Raw genomic sequence first — 26,050 nt, 5'->3', positions numbered from 1 at the left:
CCCTTCCAGAAAGTAGCGATGGATCTTGTAGGACCCCTTATGATTCCTAGCAGGTCAGGGAAGCTCTACACCTCACGGTGGTGGATTTTGCCAATCGGTACCCTGAGGCGGTAGCAGCAGCAAGATAGTGGCAGCAGCTTTGCTGAACATTTTTTCTAGGGTAGGTTTCCCTAGGAAGGTCCTAACCGATCAGGGGTCGCAGTTCATGAGTGAACTGTTACATTGTCTCTGGGATGCATGCGGTGTACAGCACCGGCGCACTACCCCTTACCATCCCCAGACAAACGGATTATGTGAGAGGTTTAACGGTACCCTGAAGCAGATGCTTCGGACCTTTTATAGAGGCTGATGGGAAAGACTGGGAGATTCATTTACAGCACTTGCTGTTTGCCTACCGAGAGGTACCGCAGGAATCTACAGGTTTCTCCCCCTTCGAGCTACTATATGGCCACAGGGTACATGGACCTCTGGACCTATTCCGTGAGGGATGGGAAGGGGAGGCTACTGATGCTTCAGTGATCCAGTATGTAGTAGATCTCCGAGACCGTTTAGAGATGCTCCTGGGGGGTGGCCCAGGACCACCTCAGGGCTGCTCAGACAAAGCAATGGTATGACCGGCATGCCCGTAGCAGGGAATTCATCCCAGGACAGCAGGTGCTTGTTCTCAAACCCACTCGGGAGAACAAGTTGATGGCTGCCTGGTCGGGACCGTACCCGGTCATCCGAAAGGTGAATGAGTACAACTACGTTGTACAGGTAGAGCCTGAGAGGCATAAGACATATCACGTCAATATGCTGAAAGAATACAGAGCACAGAGCATGGGAGCAGTAATGGCCATTTGTAGCCCACTGCTGGAAGATCCGGCGAGCAATGCTCTGCCTGATCTCCTAGGGGAGGCTAGGCAGGGAAACACTGTGGAGCAGGTAGAGATAGGGGCACAGTTGAGTGTTAGGCAGCAGGTAGAAGTTAGGGACATGCTAGCTAAGTTTAGGGTCCTCTTCACTGACATGCCAGGGACCACACATCTCACAAAACACCCAGTGCACACAGGGGATCTGCAGCCTCTGCATAAGCACGCTTATAGAGTGTCAGCAGAGGTCAAGACCAGTATGGAAAGGGAGATAGAGGAGATGCTGACACTAGGGGTAATTACTCCGTCCCAGAGTCCTTGGGCAAGCCCGGTAGTTCTAGTCCCTAAGAAGGACAAGACCACCCGGTTTTGTGTGGACTACCGCTTGCTCAACGCTGGGACGGTGTCAGATGCCTACCCCATGCCCCGCATGGATGAGTTACTGGAAGAACTCGCGGGGGCAAAGTATCTGACCACTATGGATTTGAGCAAAGGCTAATGGCAAATCCCACTGACCCTGGAGGCTAGGGAGAAGTCAGCATTCATCACTCCAAGTGGCCTCTGAGTTTTTGGTGATGCCATTTGGGATGAAGAATGCCCCGGCTACCTTCCAACGCCTGGTCAATAGGTTACTGGAAGGGATGCAGAGCTATGCCAGGGCTTACTTAGATGACATTGCTGTCTTTAGTAATTCCTGGGACTCTCATTTAGGACATGTAGCTGCGGTGCTAGATAGGATCAGGGAGGCTGGGCTTACCTTGAAACCCACTAAGTGTATGGTAGGGATGGCAGAGGTCCTTTACTTAGGGCACAGGGTGGGTGGAGGACACCTCAAACCAGAGCCAGCCAAGGAAGAAGCCATAGTTCAGTGGCCTGTTCCAAAAACTAAGAAACAGGTCATGGCATTTTTGGGCACCGCAGGGTACTATAGGAAGTTTGTCCCACAGTACAGCGCCGTGGCCAAACCCCTGACTGATTTGACTAAGAAGCAACTGCCTGTGTTTATCACCTGGACTCCTGCCTGTGAAACTGCTTTCCAGGCACTGAAAACTGCGCTTGCTGGGGCCCCCATACTGGCTGCCCCAGACTATACCAAACATTTCCTCATACAGATTGATGCCTCGGACTATGGCATTGGGGCTGTGTTGAGCCAAGTGGGGGACGACGGTAGAGAGCACCCTGTGGTGTACCTCAGCCGAAAACTACTCCCCAGAGAAGTGGCCTATGCCACCATTGAGAAAGAGTGCTTGGCCATTGTGTGGGCACTCAAAAAACTCCAGCCCTGTGTGTATGGAAGGGCTTTCACGGTCCTCACAGACCACAACCCCCTGAGTTGGCTGCAGAGGGCATCAGGGGAGAATGCCAAGTTGCTAAGGCAAGAGTTGGCAAGAGTTTGAGTTTACTATTCAGCACAAAAAGGGTAGTGAAAACAGCAATGATGATGGACTTTCACGTCAGGACTATCCCTCTGAGACGGAGTTCGTTAAGGGTGCCAGCAGTGCCCCACTCCCCGTTAGGGCCAGTGGGCCACAGGTCACCCATTAAGAAGGGGAGGTGTAGAGGGAGAGGGGGTTGGTCTGGTATTAAAGGGGTTGCACCCCATATGGCCACCCCCTGACCTCACCAGGGAGGCAAGGGGTTAACTGGACTGCGGTCCCGGAAGGTGGTTTACACCTTGTCATGTCATGAAAATGTATGTTCCCCTGTTCCCATGTTTCATTATAATCCTGTATTTTAAAGATGTTTTAAAGTGCATTTCTGTATCTCCAGTTCTGGAGGTCGCAGAGAGTTGATATTTGGCCAATATGTGGAGTCACTGTAGGCATTAAGAACTGGCAAATTTCGACCCACTGAGCCCACCAGAATGGAACTTATTAATATGTGTAGATATTAAAGTGTATATGTATGGTATTTTGGATCTGCCCTGAAAATGCAGACCCCATCTGCTATGCTAATAGGTCATGAAGGGCAGCCGGCTGATTGAGCCTAAGCACTGTGATCAAAAGTTAACTGCCTGATCGTTTACACTAAGTACTAATCAACAGATCAAGTACTAATCAACAGACTCTGCCACTCTAATTGTTACCTGAGGGTGGAGAATCATCAAACTGGAGTGGTTTGTAAGTGTTATGTCTACACGTACAAACAATGCAGATACTTCATTTGATAGACTGGTCGTCGCCCCTGATTTAATTATGGGGCTACCCATAGAGTCCCAGTACACATGGGCTAATTAGCTGGGGGGCATGGGTTAATCTATGTCTCCACGTTAGGGATTGGATACAGATAATTGTTCACCAATAGTCTGTATTCAATGTTAAGAATAGGGTTACACAGGTATATAAACTGTGTCAACCCTACAGTTTTTAGTTCTTCTTCTGATGCCATCTTGAATGTCACCGGATTGCTAGAGAATTGCTAGCTGATACTTCTCCATCCCCCAACCCTAAGTAAGTGTTACCTTGTCTGTTAATTGTACTATATTGCTGTGTTCACCTTTTTTAAGGAATAAATATATTTTATTATATCTAAGCCTCGTTCAGTTCAACCCAGATATTTGGTGTTCATTATATCTTGTCATAAGGTACCGTGACATTGCGCACTCGTTTGTTTTTAACCATCAGTAGGCCATTCAAGGTATCTGCCACCTCTTTTTTGTTTTCTTACAAAAGCCTGCCTGTGCAGTCTACCCTACGGGCTATCACGGTATCATCCTCTGTTTTTGTGTTTGACTCCACCGGTAACATTTAATCTGCCTAATTTATTTGCAAATGGGTGCGAGCAAGAACCAAAGTTAAATGGATCTCTGCAGACGTCATGTACTGTATGTGTAGCCTAGAAATAAACCTTATTCCAGACTATTACTCTGGCAACATTAAACCTTGGGCTCTTAACATTTAATGTTGCCAGAGGAACAATCTGCAATAAGGTTTATTTCTAGGCTACACATACAGTACATGACGTCTGCAGAGATCCATTTATCTTTGGTTCTTACTCACAACTATGGGCAAATAAATTAGGCAGATTAAATGTTACCGATTCGCTTCACACACAAAAATAGAGTATGATACTGTGATAGCCTGTGGGATAGATTGAACAGGCTTTTGTAGTAGTAATCTTCTTTTTTTTTTTTTTATATATATATAAATATGTGAGGGGGTGGAAAGAGTAAGAGGCCTTTAATGGCTAGAAGCATAAACACAGAGATAAATGATCTTTAAAATTTTAGAATAGTGCATTCTGTTTCTTTAAAATAAAAAATAAAAAGATTTCTGGAGCTGTTTCTTGGGTCATATAGTATTGAAAGTAGTTTTCACTCCTTGACATTTTCCATTTCATGCAAAGAAATATGGATAGAACAAAATAAAGATATCTTATTTTGGTTTGACATCTAATGTGTTGCATATATTTCAAATCAAGTGCTGAACAAAGTCACTTGTTTGAACTAGGGACTGATTTTAAATGGAGCAAATTAAACATGCAGCTATTTTTCAATACTTACGGTAACCATATTTTTAAAGGAACACATTTTCACATTTATTTGAAACTACTTTTTTGCACTTTTAACAGTAATTGCAGATTTATTATTACAGGTATGCTTTTAGGAAACGTTTAAAAAAAAAAAAAAAATTGTGCTTCCAATGATGGTTTCAAACATTTTAATCAGAATAGTGAATTTGTTTCAGGAAACTTTTATCATTACATGCTATTATAAAATGCAAAACAACTTTCATCTTTAGAATTCACTCATCAAAATTATTTCTGTGTCCACTTTAATGCAGCTTTTTTTTCTTCAGACCCAACACTGTTCATTAGTCTAAAGACTCATTAGGGCTATTAGTTCCTGATAAGCAAAAAGCAAACTAGATACAGAGTTGGCAAAAGTGTACACAAACTAAATTCAACGCGTTTCGTAGTGTGACACTACTTCCTTCTCTGATGAAGTAGCTTCAAGCTACAAAATGTTTTTTGCCTACTCTGTACCCAATTCATTAGTATTGAGGCAAAAAAAAATTTTAAGCTATTATAACCTCACACGGACTTGCTTGGTTGAATTGCGGGAGGTGATGTCATCTGCGGGCGCTTTGGTGCTTGATGAGTGCATACCGCTTCAGAGTGGGATTTTGTCTGCACTCACTCACCCAGCCGGGAAGGGGTCGGGGGAGTGGTGGACGCTCTTGGAGCTTGGACTGGTGACCCTTTGCAGGAGCTAGTGTTTTCATCATTCCGGTAACCACCCACTCACCTGTCTTTCGTCGACATTTACCCGGGCTGGATATCGGTGTGGGGCTACTCTGCTGGGACTACCTGTGCTGGAGCCAGCACCTACACTACTTTGGTCGCTACACGTTTACCTGCCCTCCGTTGCCACTTGCTTCCAGCTGGGTGCCGGCGTGAGTGTTTTACTCTGTCAACGTTCAATACGGTTTTTATACCACCACTTCTCATTTGAATGTCCTTTTTTTTTATTTATTTTTTTGTAGGTGCATATATTACCCCCCCCCCCCCCCTTTTTTTTTTTTTCCTCTTCTTTCTTTCAATAATTGACTTAAATACTACACCATAAGGGTTTTATGCTTTTTGTTTTTATACTAAAATACAATAAACAAATAAAGTAATGGTAACAAAAAAAAAATCACACAATACCTATCTTTGTATGTATGTTTTGCCATTCCTTTAAAAATGTGCAATTTATTCATGAACTTTGTGTGTGTTTCACTGTCTTGGATACAAATTGTATTTTAAAACAAAGATGACAGATTATCAGCAAATGTCAAGACCATGACTGACAGTACAAAAATCCTTAATTTATGTTGTCTAAAATTGAAAAAAATGATTCCCATTTAGGGGCAAACATACAGGAAGGACCAGTGCTGGACAAGTAAAGGAATGCAAAATGGGACCCTGGCAATGTGCTGAGATAATGTTAGCTTACAGAAACCTTCTTTAAAATTACATTTTTGGGTTTATTAATTGCATAGACTGATCTTGATATGCACTTAGTTTTAAATATCTTGTCTGCACAGTTTCTATTGTTTTTAGTAGTGTTCTCTGTGGTTTTTATGCATTGCAAAATGTATTTTATTTAAAAACACGTACATTTTAAAGTGAAATAACTTCCAAATTATTTATTTTTAACCTTTATTCTATATAAATCTAATTAAAAACAAGTATTAATTTCTCATTCTTAATGCACATATTTCTTGCTTGATGAATATCTTCCCCCAACTCGAAGCAGAGCACTGACCCCTGTTTTACTTACACTTTCGACACTGAAGGGGAAAGTTCGAATTCCACATTTTTGATATTCTGTTTCTTTTATTTTTTTTGGTAGCTTCAGGTGGGTTTGGAAACTAATCGAATTTTGCTTCGGTCTTTAACGCCTCCTACAAAACAAATAAGGGCAAAGAAAAAGAAAACATTGCAGCTAGACAAGGTACTTATTTTTACTTTTTCAATTGCTCTACCTATTCTATTGATGTTTAGCTCAAAATAAAGATATTCCCAGTTGGACGTGGTGGGAATTGTCCTCTTCAGCAATGACATTATACACGAGAGGAGCTAAAGGAAATGATACTTGCAAAGTGTTAGAATCGCATGGAGAATTTATTTCGAAACGCCATAGTCCTTCCTAGTCATGCCATATATGTATTATGAGTTTATTGGAAACTCTAGTAGAAAAAGAAACAAAGTACCGTTTGCCAGTGCTTCCAGATAATGAATACATTTTAACAATGTATTAACTGATTGATTTAAATAAACTTGCTTGAAGATGGACTATAAATGCATCATATGAGTATCTACATGTAATAAAAGACTATTAGCTCAGAATGAGTGGGTGTAAACATCAAGTCCTGCGGTAGATAATGGAGTCAGTAACTGTGGAGTAACAGTCTTGACTGATTCTCTTCCTAAGTGGACAACCAACCCTAGAGCTTAATATGCAATATGCAGTCTTCCTCCCAAAGTCTGACCATAGTATGGGAAAATAGTGAGATTACTCACAGTATTATTTCCCGTGCAAGCCTCACTCTGACAACGTAGTGCAAAGGATCCAATAGAGTAGAAAAAGCGGAGCACAGCAGCAAAAAATGTAGGGCTACAATACGATGACTAAATATAAAAACGGCTTAAATCAATCAGATGACAACATGGCATGGGCGAGGTAAGTAACTCCAATGCGTTTCGAAGTACTGTTTGACAATGCTGGAACACGCAAAACACATTGGAATTACTTACCTCGCCCATGCCATGTTGCCACCTGATGGATTAAAGCTGTTTTTATATTTAGTCCTCGTATTGTAGCCCTACATTTTTGCTGCTGTGCTTCATTTTTTCTACTTTACTGTATTGGAAACTGAATGCTGACTGAGATTTGCCCCATGCTTTTCTGCCACATTTCTCTTGTTTGAGGCTGAATTATTTATTCTAGTTTACATAGGAATTATTTTTCCTTTGTCTAGGGTTCTGTCCCCCCCTGCCCCCGCACAAAAACACCACTGCATGTAAAATAAATGTCTTGTGTCCCTAGTCAATAAGCTCCAAAGCGGGTTGCACCACGAGTGGTGAATGCTGGCATTGAATGGTAATGTTCAGACTACCGTAGTATGATCCACCGCTTTGTATTTTAGTGAATCTCCGCCTATAGGCCCTTTATTCAATAAGTCGAAATGCAGGTTATTGCCTTCTGCTAGTTAACGGACAGTCTATGGTAGTTAAAGGAGCAATAGATTGGACCTCATTTACTCTTATGGTAATCTCTCTCCTTGAGGGGGGGTGGGTCTTTTTTTCCAGGCCCCTGCGATTGCGTGCCTTGCCGCGGTGAGAATGTGTAATAATAGTTTACTTGTATTTTGGTTTAAAGGTTTCCCCAGGACCATTGTAAGTGGGTCTAGAAGGATCCTCATCTCAATAGTCTCCCGAATCAAATTCTGCACTATTATCCAAAATCTCTGTATCTTTGGACAGAACCACCAGATATGGGCCATATCCCCTATACCACCACAGCCTCTCCAACAAAGATTCGTAGCCCCTGACTCAACTGATGTGGTGTCGGGTACCATCTAAAAATCACTTCGCACAATTTCAAAAGAGAATATTTATAAAGAGATGTATTCGTTGAACAAGAAAAAACGCACCAAGATGAGAGATAGATATTGTATTAGCAACAAATAATAAAATTAGTAACTTACATATAAAATTTCTTTAATAATCCCCGATTCTGGTGTCTATCACAGGAGTAGGGCATCACATAGGAAGTATGAAGGGTAATCTCAGTTCTGAGAGATCAGACCCGCGCGCTGGGGCTGTCTCTGTTCACTCTCCTGTCCTCCACGTGTGGTAGCGTGGTGCAGAGTGTAGCACACATGTGCAGGAACCGGGGCCTTCAATAGGTGTCCTTAGGATGCCTGTCCGTTTTTGATAGCATAGAAACGATCGGAAATAAGCAGGAACGGTACACTTGAGTGTGTACTGGTGGTGGGTAGTAAAACCGCCAGCCACAACAGTCGCGACGCGTTTGAAGGCCCCGGTTCCTGCACATGTGTGCTACACTCTGCACCACGCTACCACACGTGGAGGACAGGAGAGTGAACAGAGACAGCCCCAGCGCGCGGGTCTGATCTCTCAGAACTGAGATTACCCTTCATACTTCCTATTTGATGCCCTACTCCTGTGATAGACACCAGAATCGGGGATTATTAAAGAAATTTTATATGTAAGTTACTAATTTTATTATTTGTTGCTAATACAATATCTATCTCTCATCTTGGTGCGCTTTTGTGTTTTTTCTTGTTTTGCTGATATTGGTATCACCATCGGGGTTCCGGTGGAGACCACATTTGGAGGTGGGGGAGACACCTCATAAACACAGAAGCAGCAAGAGAACTGAGAGGGACCAACACTCCAAGTTTAAAGAGCCAGAGCGCGGACTGAACTTTTCATTACTAGATGTATTCGTTGCATTGTCCCATATCTTCTCAGTCTTCCCATGAGATCTCTATCTATAAATCCTGAGCCCATTGATCAATATATAATGGTGGGCGTAGAAGGCGTTAATTTTTAGAGAAATAAGGACCTGATCTAAAGTTGAGATGAGTCCCCTTTGAGAATTTCCATTTCTACAAAGCTCCACAAATACAGAGCTATCTGAAAAAGACCCACCCGGGGACAGCTACCTAACATAATGGCAAACTTGAAGAAATCTGAACACCTCAGAGCCAGTTAGTATTTCTGACAAAATTCCCCGAACGTTAAGTCTACCTTTTAGATATCAAATCGCCCACATCTCTAATATTCTTAATCTTCCACACACATCAAAAGTACTGGTAAACCATCCCGGACCAAAATCAGGGTTATCGAAGAACGGAATGCTTCTCGAGGGAGCTGATATTGAGGTTTAGCCCTTTGCCATATCTTGAGAGAGAATCTTATTACTGCAGAATCATAAAGATCTGGGCTAGAGTGTTTTATTGATTTGTTGTTCCATTGAAGAGCCGGTAGTGCCGATGAGTTACGAAGTATATTTTCTATGTCCACCCACCTACCGGTATATTGTTTTTTCTGGGAATGCCAATAAAATATCTCTTTCTCTGGGTGCGAGCATGACTGATCTCGCAACTCTTGGTCTTTTGTTTCCCCATATAAACGGCATAATCTTGTTCTGTAAATCACTTATATTTTATCGGAATAGCGACCGGAATTGTCTGAAAATAATTTAGTCATTTCGGGAGAACGTTCATCTTAACTGATGATACGGCCCCTCCAAGATATTTGGTGGCCATTCCATAATAAAATATCCCGTTTGATTCTTGTAAAAAGCTCTGGGTAGTTATATTTATAGAGATTGATCATTATTTGTGAGAAAAATCCCCAGATATTTCAGTCTTGCTTTATTCCAATGATAATTGAAATGAAGTTTAATTTTACTTCAGTATCTGATAGTAAAATTTAGTGCTTCTGACTTAGAGGAATAAATTTTGTAACCACAGAGAGAGAGCGAGAGCCAAACTCGGAGCACTTTTTGTAGATTGGGAAGGGAAGTCAGGGGGTTGGAAACTGTCAAATTAATATCAGTAAACAAAGATAATTTGAAATTTTCCGATCAGATTCTAATGCCCTGTATATCAGGGGTTTTCCTAATTGTAGTTTTAATTTGATTTAACTCGCCTCCCGACATTTAAAAAAAAAAAAAAAGCCATTGGCGAGTCATATAGGGTCTGAACCCCTTTCAGAAATGGGCCGGAGAAACCGAACGCTTGCATAGTTCTATCCAGAAAATCCCATTTGATTCCGTCGAACGTTTTTTCAGCATCTAAACTCGGTAACATCGCTTTGAGTCTAGAGAAATATAATCTATAATATGAATAATTTTACACGTATTATCCGAGGCTTGACGCTTACTTATAAAACCTACCTGGTCATTATGTATTAGACGGGGAAGAATTGGATTTAATCTATTCTCTAGTATTTTACTATAAATGTTTAAATTTGTATTAAGCAGTGAAATTGGCCTATAACTTGCCTAACTCATTGGCTCTTTACCTTCTCTAGGTATCACTACCAAATTTGCTTGAGACATTTGCATAGGAATCTGGGTACCCTTTAAAAAAAACTATTGAACAGATCGCGGAGATGTGGAGCTAACTTTCCAAGGTTTTTTTTTTTTATAGTATAAATGTGACAATCCGCCCGGACCAGGAGCTTTTGAGGGTGTCAAACCTTTAATAACCTCTCAACTCTATAATATATATTTTAGCGTTGACTCTCCAGCTCATCCGTAGACAACTTTGGAAAATCGCATGCCTGTAAATAGCTATCTATTTGGTCCATAGATGCTCTATTAAAATTGGGGTCTGAATCATGATTATACAAATTATTATAGTATTTAGAAAACTCCTCAGCAATTTGGAATGGGTTATATGTAACTTCCCCATGACCCCATATTATCGCTTAAACTTACGATTTAGATTTAACCCCTCTTAACTTATTTGCGAGCAACTTATCTGCTTTATTTCCTTTATCATAGTAGGTCTGACAAGTTCATTTTAGTGCCTTTTCTGTGTCTTCCAATCTTGATCTACGTAGTTCCTCTCTGGCCTGTTGTAGAAGTTTATACATTTTCCTGCATGGGCGTTTATGTTCCTGTTCTAACTCAATTATTTTTGCCGAAATACTTTTCCTCAATTAAGGTTTTTGACTCTTTTCCTATATGAAGCTATTGAAATAAATTGACCTCTATCTAATAGAGGCTTTGTGGGCTTCCCAGAGAGTGGTCGGGCTTTCAACTTAACCTTTATTAGGCTGAGTCTATGGTAACTGCAGCCGTGCGGAGGCGCGCTGAGGGAAAGCGGGTGCTTTCCCTGGCCTTAGTTCGCGCGCCGTCCGGGGGCGGGCCAGTGACGTCACGGAGCTGGTTCGCCCTCATTGGGCGAACCGCTCACGTGACCGGCCCTGCGCTTCTGTGAGCGCCGAAACAAAAAAAAAATTAAGAGGCACGCCTGCGGACGCGTGCGCGAGCCCCTGCTAAAGCCGCTCTAATTGCGGCTGCAGGGGCTCACTGACAAGCGTCAGCGCGCCTCAGCACTGACCATGGACTCAGCCTTAAACATAAAATAATTTACCAATAAATTCCCTATCTCCTCAATCCCAGTCTGATTTCAGAAGCAAATCATTTAGACGCCATTGAAAAACCTTGGGTTTAATAAAAGGGGGTTTCAGGACCAACTCCACTGGGGCATGGTCCGACAATGTTTGAGGGCCTATATTTGTCTTGGCGACTCTATCCAACAGATTCGCGGAGACAAATATATAGTCAATTCTTGTATAAATATTGTAAGGGGGAGAATAAATGTATTGTCTCTTTTGGTTTTTATCCTTAGTGCGCCAATCATCTTCTAGCATAAATTCTTTTGTGAGTTTCCTAAAACTTCTTCTTTTGTGAAGTACATAATTTGCTCATTTTTGATTTGGCGACGAGGACTTGTCCAGATCGGGATTCAGGGACATATTAAAATATCCGCCTAGTATTATATCCCATGGGGGGGATTCCCCAATTCCTTCAAGAATTAATTTAAAAAAATAGATTTGTTGATAATTCGGAGCATATATATTCACTAGGGTTACCTTAATCCCTGACAAATCTTCAGCATTATAAATCTACCCTTCTTAACTCCTTTTTTAAGGCCGCTCCCAGTGGGAGGGTTTGGCAGGACACCCTGATTCCCTCCCCTTGGAGAGCACGTAGATATATCCACTTTGACGCTATGCACATTTAAATGAACAAGCATGTATTTTCATCATTTGCAGACCTTTGTTTTTACACATGCTGTATGCAGTATTCTGACTGTATACCTTATTGCTTTGACTGTTTACCACCTTATATGAGCCTGTCGGTATTATGACTGTTTAGTGTTGAACAGCGAGTGAGGTTGTAGTCATTCTCTTTTGGCTTATATTAGTCCGCTTTATGCAGTGTGACGTTGTACCTGTATAGTATTTGCTATACTTAGGTCATAGTGGGATATACTCTTTATCAGCATTTTGGTTACTCTATTCCCCTCCATTGCTGTTGTGCTATACAGTAATTATTGTAAGCTTATCTGGGTATTAATCCAGACATTATACATAGGGGATAATACCTTTTTAGGTTCCCTTACATGTACCTACATCCTATGTCTATTCTTATGTAATTTTGTGCTACAATCATTTTGGGTACGATTTGAATATAGCCTCTTTGATCTTTAAAGATTCGTGACAGGTGTCCATGTCATTTTTTTAACCATTTGCGTACTGTATTTTTATATTCTATGTGAAAGTAAAAGAAATTTGTGATAAATTTTGGTACACCGGAGTGCTTCGTTGGGATTCTTTTTCTTTTGTTACATATTTCCCTTTGCCCTAGACTAGAGCACCGCCGCCAAAAGGTATTTTACCGTTATAAGCTGTGTTTTTGTGGGTACCTTGACTGTGATACAGAGTGCATGCGGTATTGAGTCCCAAATACAAGTAGATTAATGTCCAATTCCGGGCATGGACTGCTTTCCAAACAGGAGAAACACCTTCTGTTGAAATCTAAAAGAGGAAAGCGCACGGCCCGTAGTGTAAATTGCTACAAATTTATTACAAAAATATAGGGAAGGGGGGGAAAAAAACCTCACTCCTAAACAAACAATATAAAGAGCATTTCGTGAACATTAAAGTCACCGCCTGCTGGAGTAGGTACTTCAAGCAGATCCTTTATATGTGTATATATAAAATATTTTTTTTTTTTTTTTTTTTTTTGTTTTAAGAAACCCAACCATTTGAGCAGCTCTCACGTACAGCCCCATTACAGGTTACGTCTAGGAGATGTGCCTTTCGTTGCTGGAAAGGTATGTATAATATCCCAAAACAAATGTGATGTTTTCAGATTTCCTTTACAAAAAGGTGGTTTGTTTGTTTTTTGTAACCTTAAACACATTATCAGGGTAGCCACGACACTTGGCCTCATTTTTCCATTTCATGGTTGTAATGTTAGCTTGAGCTTAAAGGAGCACTCCTGGCGACACTTATTTATTAATAGGATTCAAGCAGGGGGTCTTCAAAGCTTGAATGTGTTAATTTAAGCTCCGGAGGCCCCCTGCTTCCCAAAATACTTAACCTCCATAGGTTCTGCCGGTATCTCTGCGCAGTTTAAAGCTCCCGATCACGTGGGCTAATAGGAAGCCGCAAGGGATGAGGTCACGGCTTCCTATTGGCCCGCAGGACTTTTAAACCGCTATATTGTGAACCCACCCAGGGCTCCTACCGGCAGCACTTACGGAGGTAAGTATCTCTGAAAGCAAGGGGTCCCTGAAGTTGAACTAAACGTGGTTCAATTCTGGAGACCCCCTGCTTCAAACCTTTTTTTTCACAAGGAGTGCTGCTTTTAAAGTCTGCGTACTAATGAAGTGAGTTACGGTTCTTATTCTAGATAAACTGAAGCAAAATGAATGAATGTGAGTTACGGTTCTTATTCTAGATACACTGAAGCATCCTATGAGGCAGATTTCATACTACATTTACCTTTGAAGTCTACAGGAAATTTAATCTGCAAATGGCCGATTGGGCTTTGCGGCTAATATAGAATCAGCCTTAAGTTTGGGTAATGCCTTTGTATCAAAATCCCACTACTGTAACTATTAAATATTTTATTTTTAAGCTCTCCCCCCCTCCCCCCCCCCCATTATTATTTTGTAAAATGTATTTTGGATTTGGAACCGTGCTAACCCTTGCTCCTGGGACCCACCATTTGCCATGATATTTACCTTGTCTGCCAGACAAGTAAAATCAGATGGCTGCTAGTGTTGTCCAATTACGTTGCAGCTTGCTACTGTCCTTTTGGATGACGGTCATTTTGATTTCTCAGTAGGGACCAGAAACCCCAGCACATACAAAATGTAAATGTCTCTTCCAGTAGCTGTATAATGATGAGCACAAATCTATCCAGGGCATGCTTAAGCTGTGCAAGTGTCGTATGTATGTAAATGTTGTGCTTTTTCCAGTACAGTAACAGACAGAAACAGGATTATCTGTCAAACAGAAGAGTGGTTCCCAGTATACTGGGAGTAATTTCAAACCTAGAGATCTATGAATACCACTTTATATGGGGTGATAAAACACTGTTGATATGCCAGAGAGAAGTTACATATTTAATTAAAGAGCAAAACACATTTTCTGAATGTTACCAACATTAATAATACCTTTTAACGTGTCTTTTTAACTGATCTACGTACTAAAGCATGTCTCTTAGTTTCCCTTACATAATTAACAGTATGCATCTTTTAAGGGATTGCTATGTAAGGGTGTATATCCTCAGAAGTGTACAGCACAAAAGGTGTCGGGTATAGGGTCTGTATTTTCCATCTCTACTGATGTAATCTATATTGTTTTAATCAATTAAAGGACTTTTAATGGCTTTATATGCATGCTATTTTAGTGGTGAGCTTTTGGTAAATTCCAAGCAGAAGAAGAAAGAAGGCAACTTAGTTATTTTTCTCCTTAGAATCTACAAAACAAAAGGCAGCCGGTCCTCCCTACCGCTAGGACCAGGGTGGCCAACCCCAGTCCTCAAGGGCCAACAGGTCGGGTTGTAAGGATATCCCTGCTTCAGCACAAGGGGGTCAGTCATTGACTGATCCACTTGTGCTGAAGCAGGGTATCCTGAAAACCTGAGCTGATGGTGACCCTGAGGACTGGAGTTGGCGACTCCTCTATTAAGAGCACTGTTGGAAGTATCGCCGTTTTTTGATTCTCTAAATTGGTGTGCAACATTTTCTGTTTCTTTTTCTGTTTTCATTTTGAGCTTTTAGTAAATGCACGTCACACGTGATTCAAGTTTGCAGTTTGATACTTTGATTTCAGCATGCTTTGTTTTACTGAATTTGAAAATGGATAAAGGAAAATATTATGGACGCCAGATTTTGGAAGAGTATGTTTGTCTGGAGTATCTCTATCTGGGTTGTTGGGTTCCAGTTCCTTGAGCGGAACAGACCACTGAACAGTGGATGTTGTCTGAGAAATGGCGTTAATGTTTTATTTTTGCCATATGTGTTGCTTTGTCACTTTTTGTATTCAAACACACGTTTTGCTATTACCCAGCAGCCATGTGAGTGATTTTGCTAACATATTGCCACCTCGATGGTAAACATTTTTTTACCAGACATAGTTCTTGCACCACTATTCTTTGCTATAGAAGGTACTAGTGGTTTTCTTACCTGTGTTGAACAAGTTATACAGTAACTCACCATTTGCTACGTAACGTGGTTTACAGTATAAGTAATATCTGTGCCACCATGCCTTTGTATTGCTGATATTTGGTAACACAAGGCTTTGCTTTTCAAGGTTATTCTAGTCATTAATACACTAATTAATGCTATCCTGCATGGGACATTTCTGTTGCACAGGTGAAATTCTTTTCCATTACACACATGGTCCTGCATTTGTGCCGCTGTGCAGCAGAACATTCTAGGAGCTTTTCCCACCACTTATAAAGTATTACTGATGCAGGTAACCAGTAAGGGGGTGACGCAGAGCTGTAAGGATTTAACAACGATGTGGTTCATTCAACATGTGAACTCATTCAGGTCCATAACCCTGTATTTCCCCATTCTCTCTGCATACAACGCTTCAATTGCAGCCAGGGATTCTGGGTAATCACATGCAAATTGGTTAAAAAAAACAAATTACCAAACACTAATCTGTTAAACTGTTAAATTGTTATTTTCAATGTTGGATAAGTATCTTTATGTGCAATGTTTTTTAAAAAGAAATCAAATCCTACGTAAAATCATATGAATTGTTAATTTTGGTTAAAATTTAATTTAGAAAAAGGCATTCAGTATTTATTTAATTGAAAGAACTGAATAGTTTAACCTATACCTATTTTTTTGTGTGTCTTAAGTCTACTAGCTCCAGCCACTCTGTTCGTGCTAACGTCCAACACGTCTTGCATCTCATGAAGCAGCATAACAAAGCCCTGTGCAACGAACGAGTTGTGAACGAACATCCAATGGAAAGAAAAGAGAGCAATGATAAAAAAGCCAATGGTGAGACGTGGACATCTGATTCTGCTTTATCCTCTTATGAAGAACTGTCTGAGGTTCTGCTCACTCTACAGGACGAGTTTGGACAGATGAGTTTGTAAGTTCACTCAAAATGTACCCTAGTGTTTTACCATGAAGAGATTCCATTGCATACCTCCAGTAAATGTGCTTTCTAAACCTGCAACTGACAGATTAATTGAAATGTAGTTTAAGCTGCACATGTAATTTTCAGTTAACTTCAGTTTGATTTTATTTATATATATATATATATATATATATAATACTGAGTTAAGTTATGGTGAGTAAAAAAAGTGACAAAAACCCTCCACAGGAAAGCAAATATGCAAATACAACTGTATGCTCATCTGCATGTCTTAGGCAGGTCTGCAACCCGCCTTTCCCCATTATCACCCAGCATACAGCACTTCCACTGCAGCAAGGGATTCTGGGAAATGACATGCAAATGAGCACACAGTGTCACTTTTTGCCTCAAAAACCATTTTTAACATGGTTCCCTATAGGCTTAAGCTTGCTGCATGATCACAGCTTGGGTATGCACCTTAACCCCGGCTGTGCTCAAAGCTGTGACCATGCAGCAAGCTTAAGCCTATAGGGAACCATGTTAAAAATGGTTTTTGAGGCAAAAAGTGACACTGTGTGCTCATTTGCATGTCATTTCCCAGAATCCCTTGCTGCAGTGGAAGTGCTGTATGCTGGGTGATAATGGGGAAAGGCGGGGTTGCAGACCTGCCTAAGACATGCAGATGAGCATACAGTTGTATTTGTGTATATATATATATATATATTTAAATATATATATATATATATATTTAAATAAATGTACTTCTGAACAATTTACACTTGGCAAATAGTAAATGCGGTCTTTCGGGGATGTAACTTTTAGTGTTTGGTCTATTTTTAGTGATCACCAAGAACTGGCAAAACAAATCCAAGAGGCGTACTCTGATAGACTGAAAGAAGATCTGGAAAGAGAACTGGAGGCTCTAGTAAAAAGAATGGAAGCGAAAGCGGACCAAATAACTAAAGTCCGCAAGCATCAAGCAAGGGTGGGTTCTTGTAAAGCTTTTGCGTACTCCATGGCCTCCGCTTGTCTTTGTAACTGTCCCTTAACCACTTTTATGCCAGAGGAAAAGCTTTGCATAAAAGACACTTCTGATGGTAAAGATTAGGTGATGTTTCATATGTGGTGTCCTCTGTTCACTGCTATGATCAATAGGTTTTCCAAGCATGCAATGTTTCATTTTAGAAAATGTACAAAACTGCTTTTCTACAATCGGAACCCTTCAAAAATCTTGTTTTTATATTCATACATTTTTGACCAACATACACATTGCACATCCAAACCAACGTGCATTGCACATCCAGACCAACGTGCATTGCACATCCAGACCAACGTGCATTGCACATCCAGACCAACGTGCATTGCACATCCAGACCAACGTGCATTGCACATCCAGACCTACGTGCATTGCACATCCAGACCAACGTGCATTGCACATCCTATCCAGACCAACGTGCATTGCACATCCTATCCAGACCAACGTGCATTGCACATCCTATCCAGACCAACGTGCATTGCACATCCTATCCTGACCAACGTGCATTGCACATCCTATCCAGACCAACGTGCATTGCACATCCTATCCAGACCAACGTGCATTGCACATCCTATCCAGACCAACGTGCATTGCACATCCTATCCAGACCAACGTGCATTGCACATCCTATCCAGACCAACGTGCATTGCACATCCTATCCAGACCAAAGTGCATTGCACATCCTATCCAGACCAACGTGCATTGCACATCCTATCCAGACCAACATACAGGTTAATCATGTTTCAGCTAATACTAACAAATACAACTATAGTAATAAAAAAATCCCAGCTTCAACTTTAATAATAAAAGTTCCTCTAGTCTAAAGCATTTGAAAAAGATCTAAACTAAAAAAGCTGAAATGGGATCTTTAGTTAAAAAAATAAAAAAACATACAAAAGATTAGCATCTGCAGTTCAGTATAAATAGTAGTTTCTTTTTAGATGTTTTTAGATGCATGTCAATTCTAGAAGGTTCTCAATTTCTTACGAAGTCTACACGCACATTTCTAAACTGTATGAATGACTCCACCTGCAAGCAAACATGTTCAATCATTTGTACAGAAAACTCACTTAAAGACCTTGTCACGCAGGGCCGGCTGGATGGCAGTGTCATCGGAGCCAGTGCAATCAAACTGATTTCTGGGGGAGAGCACGGGGCCTCTAACTCTCTCTCACCTGGTCCGGCAGCGTCTCCTCCTGCAGCGTCTCGTCATGGCGTCACGTTGCCATGACAACGTGGCGCAGCGTCGTCTGAGGAGGGGAGGCTGGACAAGGTAAGAGGCCCTGCAGCGAGCCCTGCAAACGTCCCAGCTGGCCCTGCCAGTAGGGCACAGGGTTTAAAAAATGTCTCGCCTAAGTCGATTTAAAAAAAATAAAAAATTTTAAGGTACTGTTTCATCATAGCACTGCAGACCTCTTTTGGTGGTAAAGCGGCCGCGAGCTGCTCTGCTTCAGAAAGTCTCTCTATTCACCCCTAGGCTCTCTCCTCCCAGACAAATTGATTTTTCGAGCATTGCTAATGTCATGTATAAAATGTTAAGTAAGGCTGTCCCTCTCAAGCACTGATAGTCTATCATCTTTAGCACTGAATAAAGAAAATGTACAAATTCCAAGATAATAAGCATATATATATTATTTTTTTTCCCCCCCAACAGCTTGGAAAACTAGTGAGGGAATTGAAGCCCAAAAAGGTGACTTATGAGACACAGACGAAGGACCGAAAACACCTAAAAGGACTGAGAGAAGTCTCCACGACGGATACAAGTCTGAGCAAAGTGAATCCTGGGGAAACGAGCCGAAAAAGTCTTCAGTTATTACGGGATATGCAAACTCTGCAGACTTCCCTCCAAAAAGATGATATAAGTTGGGACTACTGATATAACTATTCACTGCAATATTTCTCAGGGAAAATGATTTACTTGGATCTCTGTAGTTTCATTTGTGTTCCAGCATAAGTGCGCTGCGTTGCACACTTTGCCATGCCAGGTTTTTTTTCATGATACAGAAATCACTTATGCACCTAAAGTAAATTAAATCAATAAGGATGCAGGAATGCAAAGGGATATAGACGATACCACAAATACATCTCAGCAAGTCACTGCCACAGTGACTTCTATATGGAGGCAAGATAAATACCGGACTTGTATTTCAAGAAATAATTGTTGCCGTTTTCAATATTTTCTCTCCTTTTTACCTTTCTCAGCGATAGTGAGAAACTAGTCAAAAAGGGAATTGTTATGCAGACTTTCATTGACGGTCTCCTTTTAAAGCTACTGTAGTCTATATTTTATTGGTTGAGAAGACTCCAAATATAATATGCAAGCAAAGGATACAGATTTCCACATCTGAAGAAGTTGAAACTGCCAAGAGTTTCGGGATGGAAGGCACTTACAATAAGTGTTTCAAAATGCATGTTTGCAATCGGATGAAACAAACCATTTGAAAAACTGAAGTGTATTTCTTAAAACTTTGGAAACATTTTGCTGGTTCATACACTAGTTGGTTAACCCAAAATGTGTACATTTTGAACCTTGCCCATAATATACCATAAGGCCCTTGTGGATGCTTGCTTAAATATAAATGTCTTATTTGATTTAACCTCTTAACTGCTGGTTGGAAGAATTGTCATATAGGCCTCCATCACTAAAGGGATGTAATCAAATACTTACAGTACTGGCATGCTGAAGTATCTAGCTTTTTTTGTAATTGTTTTTAACTCTTGCTATAATCCATCATGGCATTGTGAGAGAGTGACTTTTCTTAAGTTCTTTTTAGGATTAATAAAATGTTTGATACAAGGCATTTTACCTGAGCTAAACTACTGAAGCCATGCTGACACTGACAGGGTAACATGATCATTTATAGTAGCACCAATTGACTTTAAACGTTCGTGGAAGGTCAACATTTTTAATATTTTTGTTTTCAGATCCATGGAAGTGACTCGCTACATATGAACTGTTCTATATTTGCCTTTAACATGGAATTCTGGGTTGCTACTAATGTTTTATAATATATAATATATATTCACATCTGCTGTTTACATGTATATTTTATACATCAGGTTGCCTGTTAATAATCATGTAAGTTATTCCTACAGCTATTTGCATCTTTCAGTACTCGCATGGCACCCAGGTATCAGCTTTTTGAGTGCAGTTTTGAAATTTTAAATGTGTAAATAAATATTAATATATTTGGCTGTATAGACTATTTTCGTATTTTGAATATACAGAAATAAAAATGAAAATTGAATGTTCCACTTATTTCTTTTTAAATCCAGACTCCAATTCATAGTAATGTCGTCAGTACTTTTCTATTAACCCTTTCAGTGACATGACCGCAGCACCAGTGTCATGGCCCATCTGGCAAGTTACAATTGCGTGGTTGCAAGGTCACTGCTCCTGTGTAGTGGTTACCATGGTCTATCCTAGAATTGAGCAAAAAGATGACATTTACTGCATGTCACAAGGACCACCAGTGTGCCGTCCCCTGTGATGTCCAGTGAACGTCAAAACGCCACTCAAGTGGTTAATGAGAAATATTGTAGTACAATGGCTGGGCCACAGAACTTAAAATAAATAAAACTTCCTACTAATTCCAGTACTTCATATGGTTACATTGTTGTTTCAATTACATTTGAAGACGTGCCCCTAATGAAAGGTGTCTATTCTGTTCTGTAAAATTGTTGGGGGGATGGGAGGGGTTGGTGTGTGTATTTTCAAGCCTTGTCAAATTTAAAACTAACCTAATGAAACATCACTTGGATCTCGCTTTGTACATTTCAGTACTTATTGTTCTGATGGCAATCGCATGATGACTGAACATGGACAACAATTCGCAGCCTGGTAAATTGGGCTTGGGCCCTATTGGATGTGCTGTGAAGCAGACTTTCCCTGTGCTGGAGAGCAGTTCAGCTCCTGAAAATAAATGGGGCTAATCTTCAGTGTAGGGAAGACTAATATGCAGCAGACTGCCTGTAGGACAGATTCCTATTCAAAGGTCATTTTTATCCATTCATTACCGCTCCAACATTAGCTTATATTTCATTCTGTGCTTCAAAGTCGTGACCCTCTTAACATTGGTTTTACCTTTTTTGTTTTACGTCATACTACTTTTGGATCTTGCAACACTTTCCCTTACAATCTTTCCAAAATGCTGCACCTAGTATAAGTTCCTTTACAATCCTTCCAATATGTTCCAGCTACAGTCATTTCCATTTATTCTAGAAATCGCATCCGCTTAGCCTCCTGTATATTCCTCTTATTCGTTTGGAAATAAATTCTATGTTCTCAACAAAGATCTCCACTTGAAGACTAACACTCCATCGTTCCCTTTATCTCAGACAAGAAGTGAGAAGGGATGTAGTGCGAAATCAAGGCTGTATCCCTTTCGGCTTTGTTTTCTCTGCCACACTATTCTGTTTCATTCACTATTACCTGGGGAACGCTTTACCCTCTGTTTACGTCCAGCACCTTCTCAACCTTCTCAACCTTCAAACCAAACCTAAAAACACGCCTTCTGAATGAAGAATTTCACACGCCTGAATATTTCTTGCCACATCAAATCAATTTTACTTGCCAGCCACCATGGACGGGTACTGTTCTACATTGTGTGAACCATTATCCTTCCGTCTCTTCAGGTCCCAATTTCAATGTACAGTACTGTGAAGCTGCTTCCAGTGCTTGAGAAGAATTCGGCTTCCTTCAAGTGAACAGGATTAACATCTCCAGCACATGGAAGCTTTACAGCATGTCAAATAAGGGCCCAAGAACCAACATGCGTCTTAGAATGTATGCAGACATTCCTCATTATATCACATGCTTCCAGGTTGATGCACTTATTGTTTTGGCAGTCACTGTATTCTTATGTCTTGTGTTGTGTTCATGCTTTGCATTCTATGAATAAAAATAATTCATGAATGCATACAAGGACTCACGTTTTTACTCTGCAATACAATGTGTTTTTTTTGTTTGTTTTTGTTTTCCCTACTAGCATAATAGCTGATAGGGACTTAAAAACATTTTCTTTTGCACTATTTGATTGTGGAGAACATGTTCTTTCCAGTTTTCTAAATTTAGCTGTTGGATGCTACCCAGTATAGAAACAAGAAGTGGACGCATTAGAAATTCAAGCGCAAAACAATTTGTTGGAAATCCCTTTAGTAATTTAGTGCAATTGCTAGTAAAATGCAATTTTTTGGGGAGTGAATACAATGTAATTGATTAAATAGTCAACGGAATCCTTAGCACTCCAACAGAGAAAGTTATATAGTACAAGGACCAGTCTGGGTTCCAAAGAAAATATATTAAAAAAATAAGTGTGCATTTTAAGTGAAACTTTTTTTGTGTTTTGTCACAAATTGTGTTTGTGATGTGTTTTGGTTTTTAATAAAAAAAAAAAAAAACACCAAGGCGCATGCGTGGTGGCATTGGGTATGGAGCATAAAGAAACAGCTCCACCAGTGCCTTTATAACACACAAAATCAACTATCAAACCTAATAAATAGAAATACAAAACACAAGAAGTGATAGCGGAGGAATCGGGGATGGCAACAAAACGAAAACAGGCAATGGATCTGGAGAATTATTTTACTAATTCAGATCTAGGAAGAGCCCCTGCGAGGGAATCGAGCCACTGCTCTGACTGAGATGGAGGCACTGAGGGAAAGGGCAGACGGTGGAGACAGGGAACTGGTCACATGAAGTGATCTTAAAAAGGACCTGAAGTCCCTGTTCAATGATTTTAAAGTCCTTACTACAATCTGAGCTACAGGCGATAAGGATATTAATCTCATTGGAGACAGGACTGATGAACTTGAGAGAAAAATGGACGCAACAATCAAAGCAGTGGTAAAAAAACCCCCATAAAACTGCCTATGTGAAGGCGCAAATATCATTGACAAATAGGAGGATTCCGAAAACCGGGATAGAAGAAATAAAGAGGATCCCAGAATAAATTGTTGAAATTGAGGATTTTATATCTAGATGGATAACCTCGCTCCTTCCAGGTAAAACAGAGGCAGAAATTCTCCTGGATGGGTGTCACATGGCCCTCAGAGCTCGTCCCCAATCAAGTGAGATCCCCAGAGATGTGATCTTAAGATGTCACCATTTCAAAGTGAAAGTGTTATGTAGGATCACACGGAACTCTCCTACCATAACGTTTGAAGAAATAAACTTACAGGTCTACCAGGATCTGTCTCCTAACACCCTGGAAAGGAGACGCAGACTACAGCCTATAACCAGAGTCTTAAGGGAACAGGGTGTCGGGTATCGGTGGACGTTTCCCTTTGGACTCTTGGTAATTAAAAAAGGCCGGGCAGTGTCCATCAGATTGTTAGAAGAGTCCGGGGTGCACGTGGAGGACCCACCCGGGAACAAGAAGAGGGACAGGTAGTTATTACTGCAATGGAAGCCCCAACAACGGAGGAGAGAGGGAAGCGTAGTCCCCTGTAGCCCACGGGACAGCGTGGGACCCAAGCAGAGGAGCGGAGACCCCAGGTGAGAGCCACATGGAGACTTGTAATGGTGGTGTTCCAGAATCAGCAGAGCATCCAACATGGGGGGTTGCGCTAAAGTTACCGGTTTGGCGGCAGCAGCGGAGAAGATGCCGGTGGGCCCCTGTACCTGGATGGGGGTTCGTGTAGTCTGCCCCAGGTGCGAGGAGACCTACCGGCCCAGCAATTGGAGGCGGTGGTGACTGAGCACCGGCAGGAGAGCCAGGACTTCAAATCCACGTTCCACAGACAATGCGGGGAGGCTCATCACAATAGGCATTGGGGAGATAGTTTAAGGAAGGAGAGACAGGTGTCCCATAAGTTAAAGTAAAGGGATTGGCCCAAGAGGTCTGGTCTATTTAAAGAGAGGGCTCATTAAAGATGGTGGTAACTAGCAATAGAAGAGAGGGCAACAAACACAATCTTAAGGGCTCACAGCAGGGGGACAGGGGAAATAATATATCACCACACGCAAGGGGTAAGATTAGCGGTGGAAGGAGCTTCTTTCCGAAGTCTAAATGTATTTATTTTTGGCGGTGGAGTGGTAATTGTGTAGGTTAGCATAAGGGGTTCAACTCCACTCTGGTTTGGTAGGGACAGTACAGGGAGTATATACTGACTGGGGAAGTGGTCTGGATTAATCATATAACAAGGATCCTCATCTGACAGCACAGGGACCCTAGGGATCCATGGAGGCAGACTCTGGGTTAGAGGTGGTGGGCTGTTTAAGGAATCTGGTTATTGGGCTAGTGAAGTATGGACCAGTGTACAAACTTGGACTAAATATCTGGACAGATATAGGGTGAATAAGTCTGTGCTTGGGTCTAGCACTAGAGGCCAAAGGGCTAGTTGCGGAGCTGCCTAATATATGTTCAAAACATGGACACTATGGACTATCCTGTAGGACTGCTCGCCTATAACCCAAAACATTGACTGTGGGAATGGGGAGCCTTCTGTTGATGCTTTGGTTTGGGTTAGAGTTGTTTTGTAACAGTTCATATGTATGTTAATTTAGTTGGAATATAATGTACTATTTGCAGGGCTGGGTATGGAGCGGAAGCTGCCCTGCCTGGGTTACCTCCATGTTCCAACTCCTTGGTGCAAGGGGTAGGAATATCCCTGACACCAACAAAGTCCCTTGGGAGGCCGGACGCCCTCAGGGTCCGGTACCATGGGCCCTATTAGCTGGGCACCAGGGGAGGAGATATTTCCCAAGGGCGGCTGAGTCTAGGCCGTATGTGGCCCTTATAGACTCAGATGCATTGGTTGTTTCCCAATCCTTGCCGTAAGTTTGGTCTCTCTCGCCCATTCCCTCCCTGTTTGTCTTGAATGTCAAGAGGCATCTCAATAGTCTGCAGTGCTCAGGGCGGGGGGGGGGGGGGGTCTCCTGTGCGGTCCTTAGAGGCAAATAAGGTAAGCAATCTTACACATATTCACGTCATTAAAATTTATCTCGCACAATGGCCTAAATAATTTGTGCAAACGACGTTTAGCATTCTTGGACTGCAAGAGAGAGAATGCTGATGTCACTCTCCTTCAGGAGACTCATTTTAGCACATCTAGTTTCCCGAAATTCTTTGATAAGCATTACAGACACTGGTATTTATCCTCAGCCCCTGTTAAGAAGCGAGGAGTAGCAATCATGCTTCATAATAGGTTCCCACTGGTAGTTGAACAAGTCAAGAGGGATAGAAATGGAAGATATTTAATCAAAGAAGGCAAGCTGCAGGGTCAATCACTAACAATAGCTACGATCTCTGCCCCCTGCGAGCATGACAGTTTTTTGCCTCTTTCTTCACCACCCTTGACAGAGTGGCTAAGGGATACACCATACTAGCAGGAGACTGTAACCCAGTGGTAGATCCCGAGCTGGACAGCTTGACCCTGGCCAAAAGATTCAAGAGAAAGAACATTGATTTCACACGTGGCTTGAGAGACAGACAACTGATAGATATTTGGAGGGAACAGCACCCTGGGGAGAAAGGCTTCACCCCCACGATAGTTATAGCAGAATTGATTACTACTT

General features: G+C 41.3%; 1 protein-coding gene across 2 annotated transcripts in view; it reads left to right on the top strand.

Moving 5' to 3' along the window:
* The window catches only part of CEP57 (centrosomal protein 57), an 85,886-nt gene extending 65,106 nt beyond the window's left edge, over positions 1 to 20,780 (top strand). Inside the window, exons 7-12 of one of the 2 annotated variants that reach the window (XM_075592467.1) lie at positions 6,187 to 6,288; positions 13,142 to 13,222; positions 16,273 to 16,511; positions 17,337 to 17,481; positions 18,623 to 18,805; positions 19,187 to 19,323. In XM_075592467.1, coding sequence (XP_075448582.1) covers positions 6,187 to 6,288; positions 13,142 to 13,222; positions 16,273 to 16,511; positions 17,337 to 17,481; positions 18,623 to 18,763 — 708 coding nt within the window. In that variant the 3' untranslated portion in view covers positions 18,764 to 18,805; positions 19,187 to 19,323. Of the gene's footprint in view, positions 1 to 6,186; positions 6,289 to 13,141; positions 13,223 to 16,272; positions 16,512 to 17,336; positions 17,482 to 18,622; positions 18,806 to 19,186 lie in introns of both variants that reach the window. The other variant, XM_075592466.1, reaches the window with a different exon arrangement.
* Positions 20,781 to 26,050: the final 5,270 nt, after the last annotated feature.

This window comes from Ascaphus truei, chromosome 3 (genome assembly GCF_040206685.1).
Source record: "Ascaphus truei isolate aAscTru1 chromosome 3, aAscTru1.hap1, whole genome shotgun sequence".
Classification (NCBI taxonomy): domain Eukaryota; kingdom Metazoa; phylum Chordata; class Amphibia; order Anura; family Ascaphidae; genus Ascaphus; species Ascaphus truei.
Note: the sequence above shows the minus strand (reverse complement) of the source record. Positions and strands in the feature narration are given on the sequence as shown.